A 15,704-nucleotide genomic window follows, 5' to 3' on the forward strand; every position below is an offset into this window, starting at 1 on the left:
CAGGCGGGGAATGGAGGCTGTGGAAGCAAATGGGCATCGGGAATGGCCCCCCAGAGCCCTGCCCTGCCCGCCTGGATCCAGCCCCGCTGCACTCTGCCAGCCTCGCTCAGGTTTTACGAGGGATGGGGAGACCCGTGAGGCTCCGTAAAGTGCTGTGGGCACGGCCTGAGTGCCTGGTCTGGCAGTGATGGCCCAGAGGCTTCTCCCAGCTCCGGGCACTGCCGACAGCACAGGGCCAGGGAATGGCGGGCAGGGGGACAATGCAGGTGCCGCCGCAGCCCCTCGTACCCATGGCTGTGCCCTGGAGGGTCCCCATGCCACCATGGTGGAAGCCAGTCAGGGCTTGGCCCCACGGGCATTGGGAAGAGCAGTGAGGGCGTGACCACCAGCACCATTCCAATGGAAATTCCCGGCTTTTACCCCACTGGCCCCAGCCAGAGTGGGCAACCTCCATCTCTGCCCATGGCGCTTCAGCTGGTCCCTGACCCAGCAAGGCCGGAGCCCCCCGGAGCTGTCCCAGCCCCCTCGGACCCCCACGTGCAGCACCGCTCCGAGGGGTGCGGCCCCTTTAAGAGCCGAGTGGCGCCAATCCCGTCTCACGTGACCACTGCCCGCCCCCCGGTGGGCGGGGCCTCGGCGCGCGGGCTCCCGCCAAGAGAGAAGCGCGCGGGACCGGCCCCACGTGTTCCTGGGAGCGGGATCGGGATCGGAACCGGGATCGGGATCGGAACCGGGATCGGGATCGGAACCGAGATCGGGATCGGAACCGGGACCGCGGCCATGGCCCAGCTCCGCCTCACCGACTTCTTCGGCCAGACAAAAGGGACCACCGGAGCCCCGGCCAAGCGCAGCGGCGGCCGCCTTCTCAAGGCCGCCCTCGCCGGTCCGCCGGTGCACCGGGAGGAGGAAGATGGTGTCCCGGCGGGGCTCAGCGGCCGCTCGCTGCCGCTGCCCGGCTCGCCGCGCACCCCGGCCCGCGGGGGCTCCCCGGCCCTGCGGGGCCTGGCGGGCAGGAAGCGGAACCGAAGGGAGATGGAAGCGGGGTCGCCGGTCGGGGCCCGGCTCGGGGAACCGAGCGGGAAGTCGGCGCGGAAGAAGCTGGAGCTGCCCCGGGATGCAGAGCAGGGGTCTCCGGCAGCGGTAGGGACATGGTGGGGTCGGGGATGCGGCGCTTCCTCCGGGATGAGGGAGGATAAGGGCGTGGGGGAGTAGATGGGTGCGTGTGGAACCATGAAACAACAGCCCCGCAAGCGTTCGACCCCTTTTCCCCGTACAGGATCCCCCGAACTTGCCTCCCCTTCTCCCGATTCACAATCCCCCCCTCACCCCGACTTACCCCTGCCCCAAGTGCACGAGCCCCAAACTCGCCCCCTTCAGCCCCTCAGCCCCCCGGGCGTGCCCCCTGCCCCTATTGCAGACCCCTCTATGGCTCCCCCTCCCTGTCCAAGACTTTGGGGGGCACAGGGGAAGGGATCCGGGCGGGTGGGTTCCGCGGACAGTCCTTAAGTCTCCTTTCTCTTGCAGGCCACCAGCTCCTCGCCTCTGGCCACTCCTAGACCTCCAACACCGCTCTCACGGGACCTGGCCGTGTCCCCCCCGGCCAGCACCACCGGCTCCCCGGGCCGTGGGCTGGACACGGGGACAGAGCCCGGCCCAGCCGCCCCGGGGCCGGCCCGGCGCCTGCAGCGGGTACGGACTGATCCCGGCTCTGCTCCCGGCGCGGGTGGATTCGGTGCCGCGTGTCCCGCTCTGACCCTGTGTCCCCTCCCTGCCCAGGAGGACGTGGCCGAGCTGCAGGGCCGCCTGCAGAGGATGAAGGTGCCGAGCCAGGTCCCCCCTGTCCCCAGCGGGACCAGCAGTGACCTGCGGAGCCGCCTGGAGCGCGTGCGGCAGCTGGAGCTGCGCGTCCGGCAGAGGAGAGCGGCCGGCGGGGCCGGGGACACAGACACCGCCCCTGGGGACACAGACACCGCCCCTGGGGACACCGGGGCGGCAGCGTCAGGGGGAGAGACTGGGTGAGGAGCAGCTGCAGGAGGGATTTGAGGGGACTGCCACAGCCCTGAAGTGGTTTTGTGGGGGTCTGAGGGCTGTGGGGGCTCTGAGCATTGTGACACCAATGTCACAGGTGACGTGACCCCCACACTTACCCAGAGAAGGGCTTTGGGGTGGGGGTGGGAGGTGGGCACGGTGCCAGCAGCAGGGCCCTGACCCCGTCCTGTCCTTCCCCACAGCCAGAAGCCCCCGGCGTACCAGCGGTTCCACACCTTGGCCCAGGAGCTGCCCCCGGGGCTGACGCTGCCCTACAAGTTCCGGGTGCTGGCAGAGATGTTCCGCAGCGTGGACACCATCACCGGGATGCTCTTCAACCGCGCCGAGACCGTCACCTTCGCCAAGGTCAAGCAGGGCGTGCAGGACATGATGCGCAGGTGAGTTGGCCCCTTTTGGGGTCCCAGCAGCCCGTTTCGGGGTCCCAGCTCTGGGGATCCCCAACCTCTGTGGTGCTGTCACAGGCAGTTTGAAGAGCAGCACTTGGGGCAGATCAAGGCTGTGTATCCCAGCTCGTACCGGCTGCGCCAGGAGAAGAACATCCCCACCTTCGGCAGCGGTGGGAAGAAGAAGTCTGAGTATCAGCTCACGCTGGAGCCAGTCCTGGGGGAAGGTATGGATGGTTCTGGGGTGCCCGAAAGCTGGGGTACACTCAGTCCTGGTTGATCCCTGAATCCATAGGGATGTTCTCTGCTTGGTCCATTAAATGGAGGCCCTGAGCATGCTGGAAGTGGGAAACAGGTTTGGGACAGGAGGGAGAATGTCCAGGCAGCAGCTCAGCTCCATGGCAGGGCTCTGGTCCTGTCCTTCCCGAGGCTGCCGTGGTTTGTGCCCCGCTGGGGTGCTGTGGCTGACACTCGTGTCCCTCCTGGCAGAGGAGAAGGTGGATGGGCGCCCGCACCTGTCAGCGTCACGGCTGCTGGAGCGCCGGAGGGAATTCCACCGCAACCTGGTCAACATCGTCAGGGAGCACCACAAGGTGAGGGGCACCTGGCACGCCGTGCTCTGGGCTCGTCACTGATGCCATCCAGGCAGAAGGACACAGAGGTTCCTCTAGGAGATGGGCTCTGATTTAGCTCTCTGTGTCACCAAGCTGTGCTGGGAGTGCAGGGCAGTGGCTGCCTCTCCACTCCTGGTGCCATGACACAGCTCTCACCCCTCTCCAGGCATTCCTGGCTGCCCTCAGCCCTCCCATGGTGGTGCCTGAGGAGAAGCTGACCCGGTGGCATCCCCGTTTCAACGTGGATGAGGTGCCGGACATCAACCCCGCGGAGCTGCCGCGGCCGCCGCAGGAGGACAGGCTGAGCACGGCCCAGGAGGTGCTGAGCACGGCCCGGGGGATGCTGAGCCCCAAGGTGAGGCAGAGCCAGGGGCTGGCTCTGTCCGTGCCACCTCTGGGAAGGTTTGGGTGGCTTCTCACTGCCAGAGGGCAGGGTTAGATAGGATATTGGGAAGGAATTCTTCCCTGTGAAGGTGTGAGGCCCTGGCACAGGGTGCCCGGAGAAGCTGTGGCTGCCCCTGGATCCCTGGAGGTGTCCAAGGCCAGGCTGGGCAGGGCTTGGAACAACCTGGGCTAGTGGAAGGTGTCCCTGCCAGGCCAGGGGGCTGCAAATGAGAAGAGCTTCCAGGTCCTTTCCCACCAAGACCATTCCATGATTCCATGAAGCACCCGAGTCTCCTGTGCAGGATGGATCAGGATCACTGGGCTGGGAGCACTGGGCTGCCGGGTGACAGCGGGGGCGGCAGAGGGGAAACTTCTCCTTCCTCCAGCCTGAACTGTAACCCAACTCCTCCTCCCTCTTCCACATGAGCAGATGGAAAAAGCTCTTGCCAACCTGGCCCTCAGAACGGCCGAAGCCAGCGCGGGGGAGCCGGCGCTTTCCAAAGCCCCGGCCCCTGCCAGCACCTCCGGCGCGCTCAGAGGGGTGTCCCAGGGGCTGCTGGAGCGGGTGAGTCACGCCGTGCTGGCCCACACGCGGGGCTGGGGGCGCTCCCTGTGCCCAGCCCGTCCCTCGGGGCGCTGCCTGTGCTCACGGTGGCTGTCCCTGGTGCAGGTGCGGGCGAAGGAGGCGCGGCGGCTGGCGGCGCTGCTGACGCGGGACGCGCGGCAGGAGGAGCGGGCGGCGCGGCTGGCGCGGCTGCCGGCCATGGCGCGCCTCCTGCGCGGCGTCTTCGTGGCCGAGAAGAAGCCGGCGCTCAGCATGGAGCTGCTCTGCGCCCGCCTGGCCGACAGCTGCCCCGAGCTGGTGGCACCAGGTAGGGATTGGGGGGATCTCTGCGGGAGGAGGGGGCTGTGGGAGCGGAGCGCTGACCCCGCTGCTCCCGGCCGCAGGTGAGATGGAGAAACACGTGCGGCTCTTCGCCGAGCTGCTGCCAGACTGGGTGGGCATCCACGCCCTCAGGACGGACATCTACGTCAAGCTGGACAAAGAGAAGGACCTGGGCCTCGTCATCGAGAGGCTCAACAAGGTGGCCAAGGAGGCCGGAGCCCTCTGAGCCCCTCAGGGTCGGCGTTTTTTCTGTGCAATCTCCTCAAAATGTAGCAAATCCCGACAGCGCTCTGGAGTCTGGGGTGGGCTGGAGGGAGGTTCGTCCTCGGGTGGCTGAGGAAGGGCAAAATGCCTTAATTTAACTAATTGCTGTGGTGGGAGCTGTGAGCATTGTAGGTCCCCTAGTTTTGGAGCCGTCCTGTGTCCTGGGGTGGTGATGAAAGCAACCTAACCTGAGGAACTTTTTCTTCTCCCTTTCTTGGTTCTCCTGAAGGTTCAATGCATGAGGGGTCTCCTGAAGGTCCAATTTCAGAGGTTTCTTCCATTAACTGGGTCCTGGTGGGGTGAAGGCAGAACAGGGCAGGCTGAGAGGGTGACAGGCAGGAAGGAGCGAGAGAAAAAGTCACAAATTGATGTTTCTGGAGCTTCGGGCCTCGTTCTGTTTTTAAGAGAGGGAAAACGCATCTTCCAGTCCTCACTGGAAACAACTGCAGGACTTGTCAAAACACATTTGTATTAAATGTTTTAAATATAGTTGACTTGTGTTAACCCAGTGCTCTTCCTCGCTGCCTGTCTCGTGGTTCTCCATGGCAATTGGCGCCGGGAAGGGCTGGGTCCTCATCCAGCTCCTGGAGAAAAACTCACTGGAAAAAGTGAGCGTGGGTTTGCAGGGAGCTGAATGCAGCTTTTGTAAATGGGGCTGGGGGAGCAGCTGCTGCAGGCACAGGGGCAGGCAGGGCTGACAGGCATCCAGGGTTTTTTTTTCCCAGGGGAAATCCCAGGCCACTCAGCTGAAGTGGCTTGGGAAGAGGGACAGAGAGGGTGAGGATGGCTGCAAAGGTGCAGGGCTGGCACCGTGCCCAGGTCAGGGCAGTGTGGGCGAAGGGGAGGGGTGGGAGCTGCCCAGGGCCACGTCAGGCACACCTCACACTGCTCCCCAAGGCAGGCTGGGCTGGCTGTCCCTGGGGACACCAGGGACCTGCAGGGAAAGGGGACTCGTTCATCCTTTCATCCCGTGCTGCTCCTGGGCAGATTCCTCACCTTAAGTGCTGGGCTGAGTCTGGCAGCATCTGAGATCCCACAGCACTTCCTGAGGGAGCAAGAGGCCTTCCTCCTCCTCCTCCTCCTCCTCCAGGCCCGTGCTTGCCTGTGCAGCCCAGCTGGCCGGCACTGCTGGCAGGAGCATGCCCAGTTTCCAGGGAGGAGGAAGAGGGATTAAACCTGACCCAGGGGCTGGGTGTGAGGCTGGGGGCTCCTGGGGCAGGCTGGGCTCTCAGCCATGCTCAGGGACCTCACCGTGGTGGGAAGGAGCTGGATTGCAGCAGCTGGAGTGGAGCAGGACTGGAAAGGAGCTGGAATCAGCAGCCTGGCAGCCACACTCTCCCAGGAGAGCTCCCAGCGAGCTCCCGTTCTGCTCCTCGGGATAAAGCCCTTCTGCTCCTCGGATAAAACCCTTATCCCACCTGGAAGCTGCCTCTGCCCAGCCTTGTCTCTCCAAGCAAATGACATCAGGGGCTGCTGGCAGCCAAGGCACCGTCCCCACGTTCCCTGATGTCACCTGCTGGCACTGGCAGGGCTGACGCTGCTTCCCTGGCACGCAGCTGCTTTCCATGGCTCTCTGGGGTGGAACTGATTTTCCCTCCTCCCCCGCAGCAGAGACCCTCTCCTGGTGCCAAGCCTGCCTGCCCTGGCTCCCCAAGGGCCCTGGGGCAGGCTGGGCCCCAGGGAATTGTGACCCTCAGTGTAAACTGAGCAGCACTGAAGGGGCTTTTCAGGAAATGGGGATGAAAGTAGCTGGAATGGTCCTTCCAAGTGGAAGGGCTGGCTGGGAGGTGGCCCCAGGTGCTGGATGGGGAAGAGGAGCTGAGCTGACCGAGCCTCTCCAGCCAGAGGTGGGTGCAAAGTAAAGAAAAGATACCTGAATGCCCCCTGGGAAACAATTCCAAGCATTTGGGGGATAAGGGAGAGTTCACAGCACAGCCTTGCCCCACTGATCACCTGGGGCTGCAGGGAGACACTGCCAAGGGTCATTGACGGCTTCAGCCACTGCAAAACACCTCTGAGACAGCTTAGGAAACATAAAAATACATCAGTATTTATTTTACCCGTGAGTCCAGTCCCTGCTGGGCCAGGGACACAGTCCCTGGTGGTTTCAGGCTTGTGGAAGTTTTGGCACAGCGGGATTTAGCCGTGAGCAAACTGAACCGTGCTGGAGGAAGCATCTCCAAACCCCCATCACACACCTGAGACCACTGCAACACCTCTCCTGTGGCCTCACCTGGCACCAAACTCCCACAAGGGCAGGCTCTGAGCTGGCACCAGCCTGATGGCCCAGAACAGCCCAGCAGAGGGGGAGCAGCAGCACAGGAGTGGGATGTGGTGCAGGAGATGGGGAATTCCTGCTGAGCACAAGGTGCCTCTGGTCTCCAGGGAAGGAAAACACTGACTGGGCTCATCCCACAGCAGCACCAGCCTGATTTAAGGACACAGCAGGCACCTCATTCTCCTGAACAAGCACAGCCCTGGTGCAAGAGCAACTTGTTCTGCTGTGAGTGACAGCACAGAGCAGCCAGCCCATCCTGAGGTCCAGCACAGCAGGATTTGTCCCTTACAGAAATAATTGCTTTTTGCCCATCTCCTGTGTTTCTTTGGGAAGTTTTTAGCAGGTTCCTTGGAGGCTGACAGCCCAGCCCAGGGAATGCTGGTGCCCTGTCAGAGCTCTCCTGCCTCAGCAGCAATATTGTCACTTTGGTCTCCTAAAAAGCACACATTCAGAGAAGCTGCATCTTGGTCTCCATCCCCCCAGTCAATCTGCCTGTTCCTTCTTCAACTCCAAAAGGGATCATTACACTCAACACAGTGCTTGGGAAATTTAGGATTGAAGAGCACCTGGCCATGCTCAAAAGCTGTGTTTAACCCCCTTCCCCACCCCCTTGTGACAGCCAGTCACTACATAAAGCCCCAGATTTGTTCCCAGTGCTCCCTCCTCCCTGCTGCTCCTCAGTCGTACTGCAGCAGGGAGTAGAAAGGGATGGAATTGAGCTTTTCTGACCCTTTCAGGGCTTTTAACTCTATGATCACCAGGCACTCCAGGATTTCAGCCTTCAGCCTCTTCAGCAGCTCGCAGGCAGCACCCATGGTACCTGTGGAGGGGAGCAGAAACATCCTCACTCCAGGGGCAGCTCCAGCCCACAGCCACCCCTGCTGCTGCCAGGCTGTGGGTACCAGGGAGGTGTGGCTGCTCCTGGGAGTGTCTAAAGCCAGGCTGGATGGGGCTTGGAGCAACCTGGGCTAGTGGGAGGTGTTCCTGCCCATGGCAGGGGTGGGACTGGATGGGATTTATCCTACCCAGCCATTCCATGCACACAGGGGTACAGGATCACACGTGCTTTCCTCACCTCCAGTTGCCAGCAGGTCATCCACAACCACCACTTTCTGTCCTGGCTCCACAGCATCGCTCTGGATTTCCAGCTCAGCCTGCAGGGAGCAAAGAGCAGCTTTGGTTTAGTCTGGCCTTGGAGAGAAGCCCCTCACAAGCTGCTGGTTCATGCTGGAACATAGACAAGTCCTCAGCGACATCAGCCTAAACACTCAGCACCTAAAATCCCAAAACCCCACAAATTCCAGCTACAGGGGAGCGCCACAGAAACACAGAGCAGGGAGGGGATTGCTGGGCCAACCCTCTGGCACACCAAGATCCTGAACTTTCATCGTGTGAGTTATGCTGGAATCTTATCCCAGAGCAGCTCTCCAGCGAGGAAAATCTGTCACGCACTGGGGAGCTCTGCCTAGAGCCAGATCCAAACTGGCACCTGTCTGGATGTGTCACATGAGCTTGGGTGGCCCAAACAATCCTCATGGCTTAGTCCTGGCTTTGGGGGTTCTGCTGCTGTTAGTTCCTAGTGGGAGTAGCACAGACAGGCTCAGCCCCCGGAGCAGCTGCGGGTTACAGGGCGGGATGTGGGAAGCCATGCGGGACAGCTCTGACTTACAGCACTTACTGCCAGAGTGGGGGACACTCTCCGTGGTCATGCCCCTGAATTCAAGCCAAAGAAAGCCATTTAGCACCAGGTCTGAGCACCAACCCCCTGAGAAGAATCACGGCACAGCACCCAACATCACCCGTGGGCACAAAGGGAGCGACCGCGGCTCGGGGCCGGCTCAGCGCCGCTCCCGGAGCTTGTGCCAGGTTATCCATGGCCTCACAACCCAGCCTGGGACCCCCTCCCCGCGGGTTCACCCCCCCTGGCCCCCCTAGCGTGAGCCCCTGCTGCTCCCAGGCCTTGCCTTGCCATATTCCAGGCTGTAGGAGATGCACTCGGTGGCACCAGGCAGTTTTCCCTTTTTCCGCACAGGCACGAAGCCGATGCCCAGCCTCTGCGCCAGGGGGGTCCCGATGAGGAACCCCCGGGAGTCCAGGCCTGGGGGCACAGCAGGAACAGGCAATCAGGAATCATTCACCTTGGAAAAGGCCTCCAGGACCATCAAGTCCAACCATTTCCCAGCCAAGGCCACCACTGAGCCACGTTCCTAAGTGCCACATCCGCGTATTTTTTGGAATGGTGACTCCACTACTGCCCTGGGCAGCCTGTCCCAACACCTCATCACCCTCTCAGTGAATTAATTTTCCCTCATACCCAACCTAACCACCCCCCCCTCAGGTGCAACCTGAGGCCTTTTCCTCTTGTCCCACCACTCAGATGGGAGCCATTTCACTGGGGGAGGGTCTTGGCACAACCCCTGTTTTATCCTCCCATTCTAAAAGCAATTTGCTCTTCAATTCACTTCTGAGGGTTGAAAACACAGCCCACACTCCTCTTCTCACCCACATGCGCTGCTGCTGGCCCCAAGAGCCATTTCCCTCCCCTCTGACCCTTTTCCTTAGAGATAAAGCCAGCAGGGCCCTGGTATCAGTCCAGCCACATGAGCAGGAATTTGGTGCCTCTGGGCAGCTTCCACTTATCTCACCTGGGCCAGGTTTGGTCTGTGCCCCTCTGGCTGTGGCCCAGCCCAAGCACTGCCTTCCTCAGCACCTGGCCAGGTGAGCTGAGGTGTTCTGGCCACCAAGGCCGTTTGTGCTGGCCTGGAAAGGCTCCCTGAGGAAAACCAGCTGGGACAGGGTCTGCCTGCCCTGGGGACAGCGTGGGGACACTGCAGGCTCTGTGTGCCCCCTCCTTTCTAGCAGTGAATTATGAAGTGTCAGAGGGCACCTGCCACATCCCACACCAGCATTTCAGGAAACCACAGCAGGAGCGGAAGGGCAGAAACTGTCCTGGTGTTACCTCGTGACAGAGGCCAATGTTCAGGTGATTTTCGTGTCCAAGGGCTACAACATTCCCCAGGGGCCACCCCACACTTCCCACCCGGCACACACTGCTCTGCCCTGGCCTCGGGGCTGTTCAAACAACACTCACCCACAATGAAGTCGATTTTCGGGAAAGACGCCCTCACGTGATCCTCCAGAAGATCAATCAAAGTCCTGAAGGCCACAGGATCCTTCAGCAAGGGGCTGATATCGCTGCAATGAGGGAGGGCAGGGCGTGAGGCACCTGCGGGGCTGCTCTGGAAACGCTGAGCTCCCGAACCCGGGGAAGGTTCCTGATCCCAGGGAAGGGAAGGTCCTGATCCCAGGGAGGGCTCCCGAGCCCGGGGGAGCTCCTGGGCCTAGGGAAGGCCCCGGGGCCCAGGGAAGGCTCCTGCCTGGTGCTGCCGAGGCCAGGGATGGGCAGCGAGGACAGGAGCCGGCAGCGAGTCCCGGCCCGGCTCCAGCCCTGGTTCTATCCCCAGCTCCAGCCCTGGTCCTGCCTCCATCCGCGGCCCGGCCCCATCCGCTGTCCCGGTTCCAACCCCAGTTTCCTCCCCGATCCCATCCCCGTCCCCATGCCCACCTCCATCCCGTTCCCCTCCCATCCCCATGCCCATTCCGGCCTCACCGGAACAGCACGCCGGGCTCCGGGAAGTCCGGGAAGGGCCGGACGCGGTCGCGCACCCTGCGCAGCCGCTCGTCGCTCATGGCGGCCCCGCCGTGCGCAGCCGCCGCCGCTCCGCTCCCCGCGGGCCGGGCCGGGGCGGGGCGGGGGCGGCACCGGAGCGGGCGGGCACCGGGGCAGGGAGCGGCTGTGCCGTGGGGACCTGCGGGTGTGGCAGTTCGGGGCATGGAGCATCCGTGCCTCCGGTGTTTGGAGCTCCGGTACCCCGGAGTGCGAAGCTCTGATATGCCGGGGCATTGAGCATCAGTCCCCCCTGTATTTGGGGCTCTGGTACCCCGGGGCATTGAGCATCAGTCCCCACAGTACTTGGAGTTCCAGTATCCCGCGGTGTGGAGCCCCAGTCTCCCCGGTATTCGGAGCCCTGCTATGCTGGAGCATGGGGCATCGCCCCCCTGGGCACACGGAACTCCTGTGCACAGAGTCCCAAATTCCCGGTGCATGGAGGTCTGATACTCCAGACATGGAGCTATCCCAGAGCCCCCAGCCCCCCACGAAGGTGTGGTACCCCAGGACACGAGGCACCGATACCCCTGGTGTGTGGAGCTCTGACACTTCATGCACAGAGCCCAAATCCCCCCGTGCATGGAGCTCTGATAACCCTGGTGCATAGAGCTGCAATTCCCAGGGCCATGGAGCCCTGGCACATGGAGCTGCAATTCCCAGAGCCATGGAGCCCTGGCACATGGAGCTGCAATTCCCAGAGCCATGGAGCCCTGGCACAGCAGTGGATGGAGCCCCAGGCTCCCCTCTGAAGAGCTCCCAGCTACCTGCTCTGTGTGGAGCTGGATTTCCCTGCCTGGGGGTTCCATTTGTACCCCCTCACCCTGCTCAGCACAACACAGACAGCAAACTCCTCAGGACTTGACTCTTTCCTGCTTTTCCATCCCTCATCACCTCGTGTGAACTCCTGGAGTCGTTCTGTGTTTGTTAAACCTGTTGGTTGGGATGAGGGACAATAACACAGCCCCAGGTCCTGGACCAACAGCTCCCGGTGTCACCGAGCCCTGGGCACGGCAGGGAGCTCCCACAGCTCCCATCTCCTATCTCCTGGTGGTGAATGTTGTTTGGCCATGCAAAATCCACCAAATGAGTTCAGATCTCCTCTTCCATTAGCAAATACACCTTGGATCTGCTCCAAACCCGTCCGGGCACGGCTCGCTGTGGAAAGCAGAAGCAGTTGGAGCCTGTAACACCCCTGGCTGAGCTCAGTGTTTGCTGCCGAGAGCTGTGACTGGGAAAACTTCACCCACACCCTCTGGAGAGCCCCTGCCATGGCAGGGACACCTTCCACTGTCCCAGGGTGCTCCAAGCCCTGTCCAGCCTGGCCTTGGCCACTTCTCTGGGCACCCTGTGCCAGAGCCTGCCCACCCTCCCAGGGAGGAATTTCTCCCTAATATCCCATCTAACCCTGCCCTCTGGGGAAGCCATTCCCCTAACCCTGGCCCTTGTCTCCAGTCCCTCTCCAGCTCTCTCAGAACCTCTCCAGGCACTGGAAAGAGCCCTCAGGTCCCCCTGGAGCTGCTCTTCCCCAGGCTGCACAAGCCCAGCTCCTGTTAAGGTTAAACTCCCTCTGCTGCCAGAGACAGCCCGTGCTCCCTTCACAACCATTCCCCCACAAACTGAGACTTTCCCTGAACTCGGATTATCTCTTTGGCACCAGAAGGATCCTCTTGGGCAGCTGTTGCAGGGCAGCAGAGAGGGAGGAAGGACAGGGCCTGCCAGGGGAGCCAGGGCTCGCAGCGCTCGCTCCCTGCCGTGAGCTGGACGGGCTCCTCTGGTGACCTTACAGCACAGCACTGGACAATGAGCTCTTCCAGCAACTCCTCTTCTTCCTGGCAGATGGAATTGCTGATGGAATTTATCTGCCTACTCGTGGAAATAAATAAGCAGGAGTTTATTTCCTGGGAAAAAGGATCTTTTCAGCCTGCCAGGCAGCTCTGCTTCTGCCTCTCACTAACAGAGGGGCCAGAACGGGGGGGTCTGTGTCACTCCTGTCCTGCTTGTGACCCCCCACGATCCCACCCTCCCTGCAGGAGACTCCACCACATTTTCCTGGAGGCTGAGTGAGGTTCCCAGGCCCCTCATCCCAACCAAGCCCTGCAAACCTTCAGCAGGATGAGCTGCTGAGTGCCCCCACTGAATGTTCTCCTCCTCCTCCTCGGATGTGGGATCAGTCTGTCCCCACCAGTTCTGCTGGGAAGGGCACAAAGGTTGCACCAAACTGGACTTGCAGTGACCCAGCTGCCAGAAAGCATGGTTAAAAGACAACATTCCTGAGATTCCTGTCTGAACTCCTCACTTATCCCCCATCTCCAAGGATTCCAACTGCACCCACCAGCACAGACTGGACTGGAACACCCCAAGGAAATCAGTTTTCCCTGTGATTGTTCCACCTTTCAAACAACACCGCTGACTCCTACTGCAATTTCCATCTGCAAAGAACTTTCCTAGGACCCCTTTCCAAATGTGATGTCAAAGGGCTCTGGAATATCACCCGGGAGGTGACTCCACATCCGCCCTGGCTCAGAGTGCTCCGTGCCTGGCAGAGGAATCAGCACCTGGAATCTGTATTCCCCCAGGGAACTCTGGCTTTGCTCCTTTCTGGACACCGAGGCCATCAGTGATTTAAAAGTGCTTTGAGATCCTGATAGCAGAGGTGTTATTAGCCAGGGAGCACAGAAACCGGGAATATAAAAGCCTGGGAACTAACTTTAATCAGCTTAACCAGGCAATTAAAGAGCTGTGCTGAGCCTGGAAGTTTCTGTTCCGTTCAGGATTTTAACACTTCAGTGTGAAGTGGAACAAAATGCCCCGAATTTCAACATCCCCCTTCCACGAGGGAAAACGAGCACAACAATTTCCCTGCAAATCCACTGGAATGTTTCAATCTCAGCTGAGGAAACTCATGCACTTTAAACCCTATTAAAAAAAAAAAAAAAAAAAAAAACAACAAATTTGAAATATCTTATTTCAACACCAGAAGAATGCAGCTCCCCAGCCAGATCCCTGGGCTTGGGATGGAAGCCTCAGACCTGGTTTTGTCCCCCTAAAAGAGGGAAAAGTGTGGAAAATAAAAAGTGATCCAGCTCTGCCTGCCCGAGAGCCCAAGGCAGCACCTCCTGCCTGCTGCAGCAGGTTGGATCAGGCCCTTGGAGAAGACACAAAACTCCTCTCTCTCCCCTGGCCAGCCTGGGTTTTGTGTCTGATCCAGAACTAATGGATTTGGCTCGCATTCCTGGCTGCTGGCTTTTATCTGCTCTCCCTTTCAGCTGGGAATTGTGCTACCAACCTCCTGTCACCCAGAGGGTGTTAAGTGACTCCAAGAGGGACAAAGGCCCACAGAGCTGCCAGATTTCCTCTCTGCAGAAGCTGGAAGGCAGAGGTTTTTTCTCCCTCCTAAAAGACCACAAGCTTCTGGCTACGGATCCACCTTTATTTAGGATTTATATAATCCCAACTCGGCTTCAAGCGACAACAAAACTTTAAATGGTGGAAGGGGATATAAAGAAAACAGGCAAATGGAGCCTTGGTGTTTAAAATAGCCATTTTCCAAAGGAGAAAAGAACCCAAAATGGGATTTCAGTTCTTCCCTTACAGCTGTTCTTAAAACCTGACAGTTTAATTCAAGGGGCACCACAGTGTTGCCTCCTGATAACATAGAAAAACATCCAGTGCTACCAGAAAACAAAAGGAAAAGTCAATTCCCAAGTATTCTAACTGCTAGGAGAGATGGAAAACAGGCCATTTTAACTGCTGAACAGTTATTTGGAAGCTGAACAAGCAAAGGAACTCTTAAGAGAATAAAAGTGTGTTTAGTTTGTAAAGTTTCCCAGTGCTGAGGACAAGGCAGGATCCCTGGGGAGGGATTTCTCTGCTGCCTGTGCTCCAGAGGCTGCTGGGGACTCCGCAGCCAGAAATCACCTCCCAGCACCCCAAACCTTCCTCCCCCACAAACTTCATCCAGTTCTCACCTTCTTCAGCTGCTGGAATTCTTTCATGGGGTTATTTCAAAGCTGCTGCCACTGGGGAGAATAAGAGTGTCCAACCTTGAGGAGATCCCTTAAGTGAAACAGGAATTTTGGGATGCTGTCCCTGATGTCTGGGAAGGGCTGGAGGTGACAGGAGTGGGAGCTGCCACTGCCACTACTGTCCCAAGTCCCACAGCCTCCTTCTTGGAGATATCAGTTCCACTTCTTGGAGTCAAATCCCACTGTCACTGCCCCAGAACAGCCCCCAGGTTTTACCAGCAAATCCATGGGACTCTCTCACTTCCCTGGTTCCAGAGTTGCCCATTTTCCCTGGGACACATTCCTGAGGCCCCCTGGGCCAGGCAGGGCCGTGCTCTCCTCACTCTGCACTCAGGGCAGTTTGCAGGGCATTAACCTTGGCTCCAAGTGTTGGGAATTGATCTGCTGCTTCCCAGTTCCAGCATTCAGCTCCCCAAATTGCTGCTCCCCAGGGAGCAATCTGCCACGGAAATAATCCATTTGTCGCTGCAGGATTTGAAATCAAGGCTCCAGAGCCTCAAGTGCAGCCCGAGCTCCTCCACCATTATTTGCTCCATCCATTTCAGAAGCTGCTCTGCACGGAGGGTGGGATGATAACAGAGCCTCAGGGGCAGAGCTGGGAGGCTTGAGAGGCTCAGCTAATTGGAAATTAAAGGCAAGAAAGAAATTCTTTGGACTCTTAGGCCTGGAAGAGATGGAGCTTTTAGTGTTCAGCATAATAAACATAAAGAAAGGAACATCACAGCCCCAAACTCCAGCATTCCTTTGGCATTTCTGTCTCTGCTCGAGAACAGAAGCCACCACCAGACCAGTTTGGCTGCTGCAGGTCCCTGAGTGGGCAGGAAATCCCTCCAGCCCCACTCCTGCCCCAGTTCCCAAGCTGGGAAGTTTCAGGCCAGCAGCTCAGGATGGTTTTTAAGGGCAGATGTGGCCACTTTGTGCCCTGAGTGGGCAGTGGGGGCTGCAGGCACCATCCCCACCCCTGTGCTGGCCCTGGGTCCCCCCAGCCTCTGGTCTGCACTGTGTGGGCTGGGAGATTGATCCAGGGTAAAAATAATTCCAGGAAAACAAACCAAGTTGTTTTTAAGCCCAGCCAGTCCCATGACCCAGGAGGTGAATCTGGGAGAGTGCCCCAAGCAGGTTGTTACTCCCTTGGCTCACAGGTGAAATCA

General features: G+C 59.7%; 2 protein-coding genes across 3 annotated transcripts; one reads left to right on the forward strand and one right to left on the reverse strand.

Annotated features, from left to right (window-relative positions):
• Positions 1-614: 614 nt before the first annotated feature.
• Positions 615-5,084, forward strand: CDT1 (chromatin licensing and DNA replication factor 1). Its single transcript, XM_050979065.1, has 10 exons — positions 615-1,140; positions 1,525-1,689; positions 1,777-2,015; positions 2,232-2,426; positions 2,511-2,659; positions 2,922-3,025; positions 3,213-3,401; positions 3,861-3,995; positions 4,101-4,302; positions 4,379-5,084. Exons 1-10 carry the CDS (start codon positions 781-783, stop codon positions 4,540-4,542), a joined length of 1,902 nt encoding a protein of 633 aa, XP_050835022.1. The 5' UTR covers positions 615-780; the 3' UTR covers positions 4,543-5,084.
• A 1,520-nt stretch (positions 5,085-6,604) lies between these two features.
• Positions 6,605-10,604, reverse strand: APRT (adenine phosphoribosyltransferase). Of its 2 annotated transcripts, XM_050978771.1 has the most exons (6): positions 10,469-10,604; positions 9,950-10,053; positions 8,823-8,956; positions 8,537-8,571; positions 7,934-8,012; positions 6,605-7,678 (listed from the first exon to the last, which is right to left on the reverse strand). In XM_050978771.1, exons 1-6 carry the CDS (start codon positions 10,546-10,548, stop codon positions 7,649-7,651), a joined length of 462 nt encoding a protein of 153 aa, XP_050834728.1. In that variant the 5' UTR covers positions 10,549-10,604; the 3' UTR covers positions 6,605-7,648. The 2 variants fall into 2 exon arrangements, with proteins under 2 accessions (XP_050834728.1, XP_030083336.2); XM_030227476.2 differs by lacking the exon at positions 8,537-8,571.
• Between the last annotated feature and the right edge of the window lie 5,100 nt (positions 10,605-15,704).

This window comes from Serinus canaria, chromosome 11 (assembly GCF_022539315.1).
Source record: "Serinus canaria isolate serCan28SL12 chromosome 11, serCan2020, whole genome shotgun sequence".
In the NCBI taxonomy this organism is placed as follows: Eukaryota; Metazoa; Chordata; class Aves; order Passeriformes; family Fringillidae; genus Serinus; species Serinus canaria.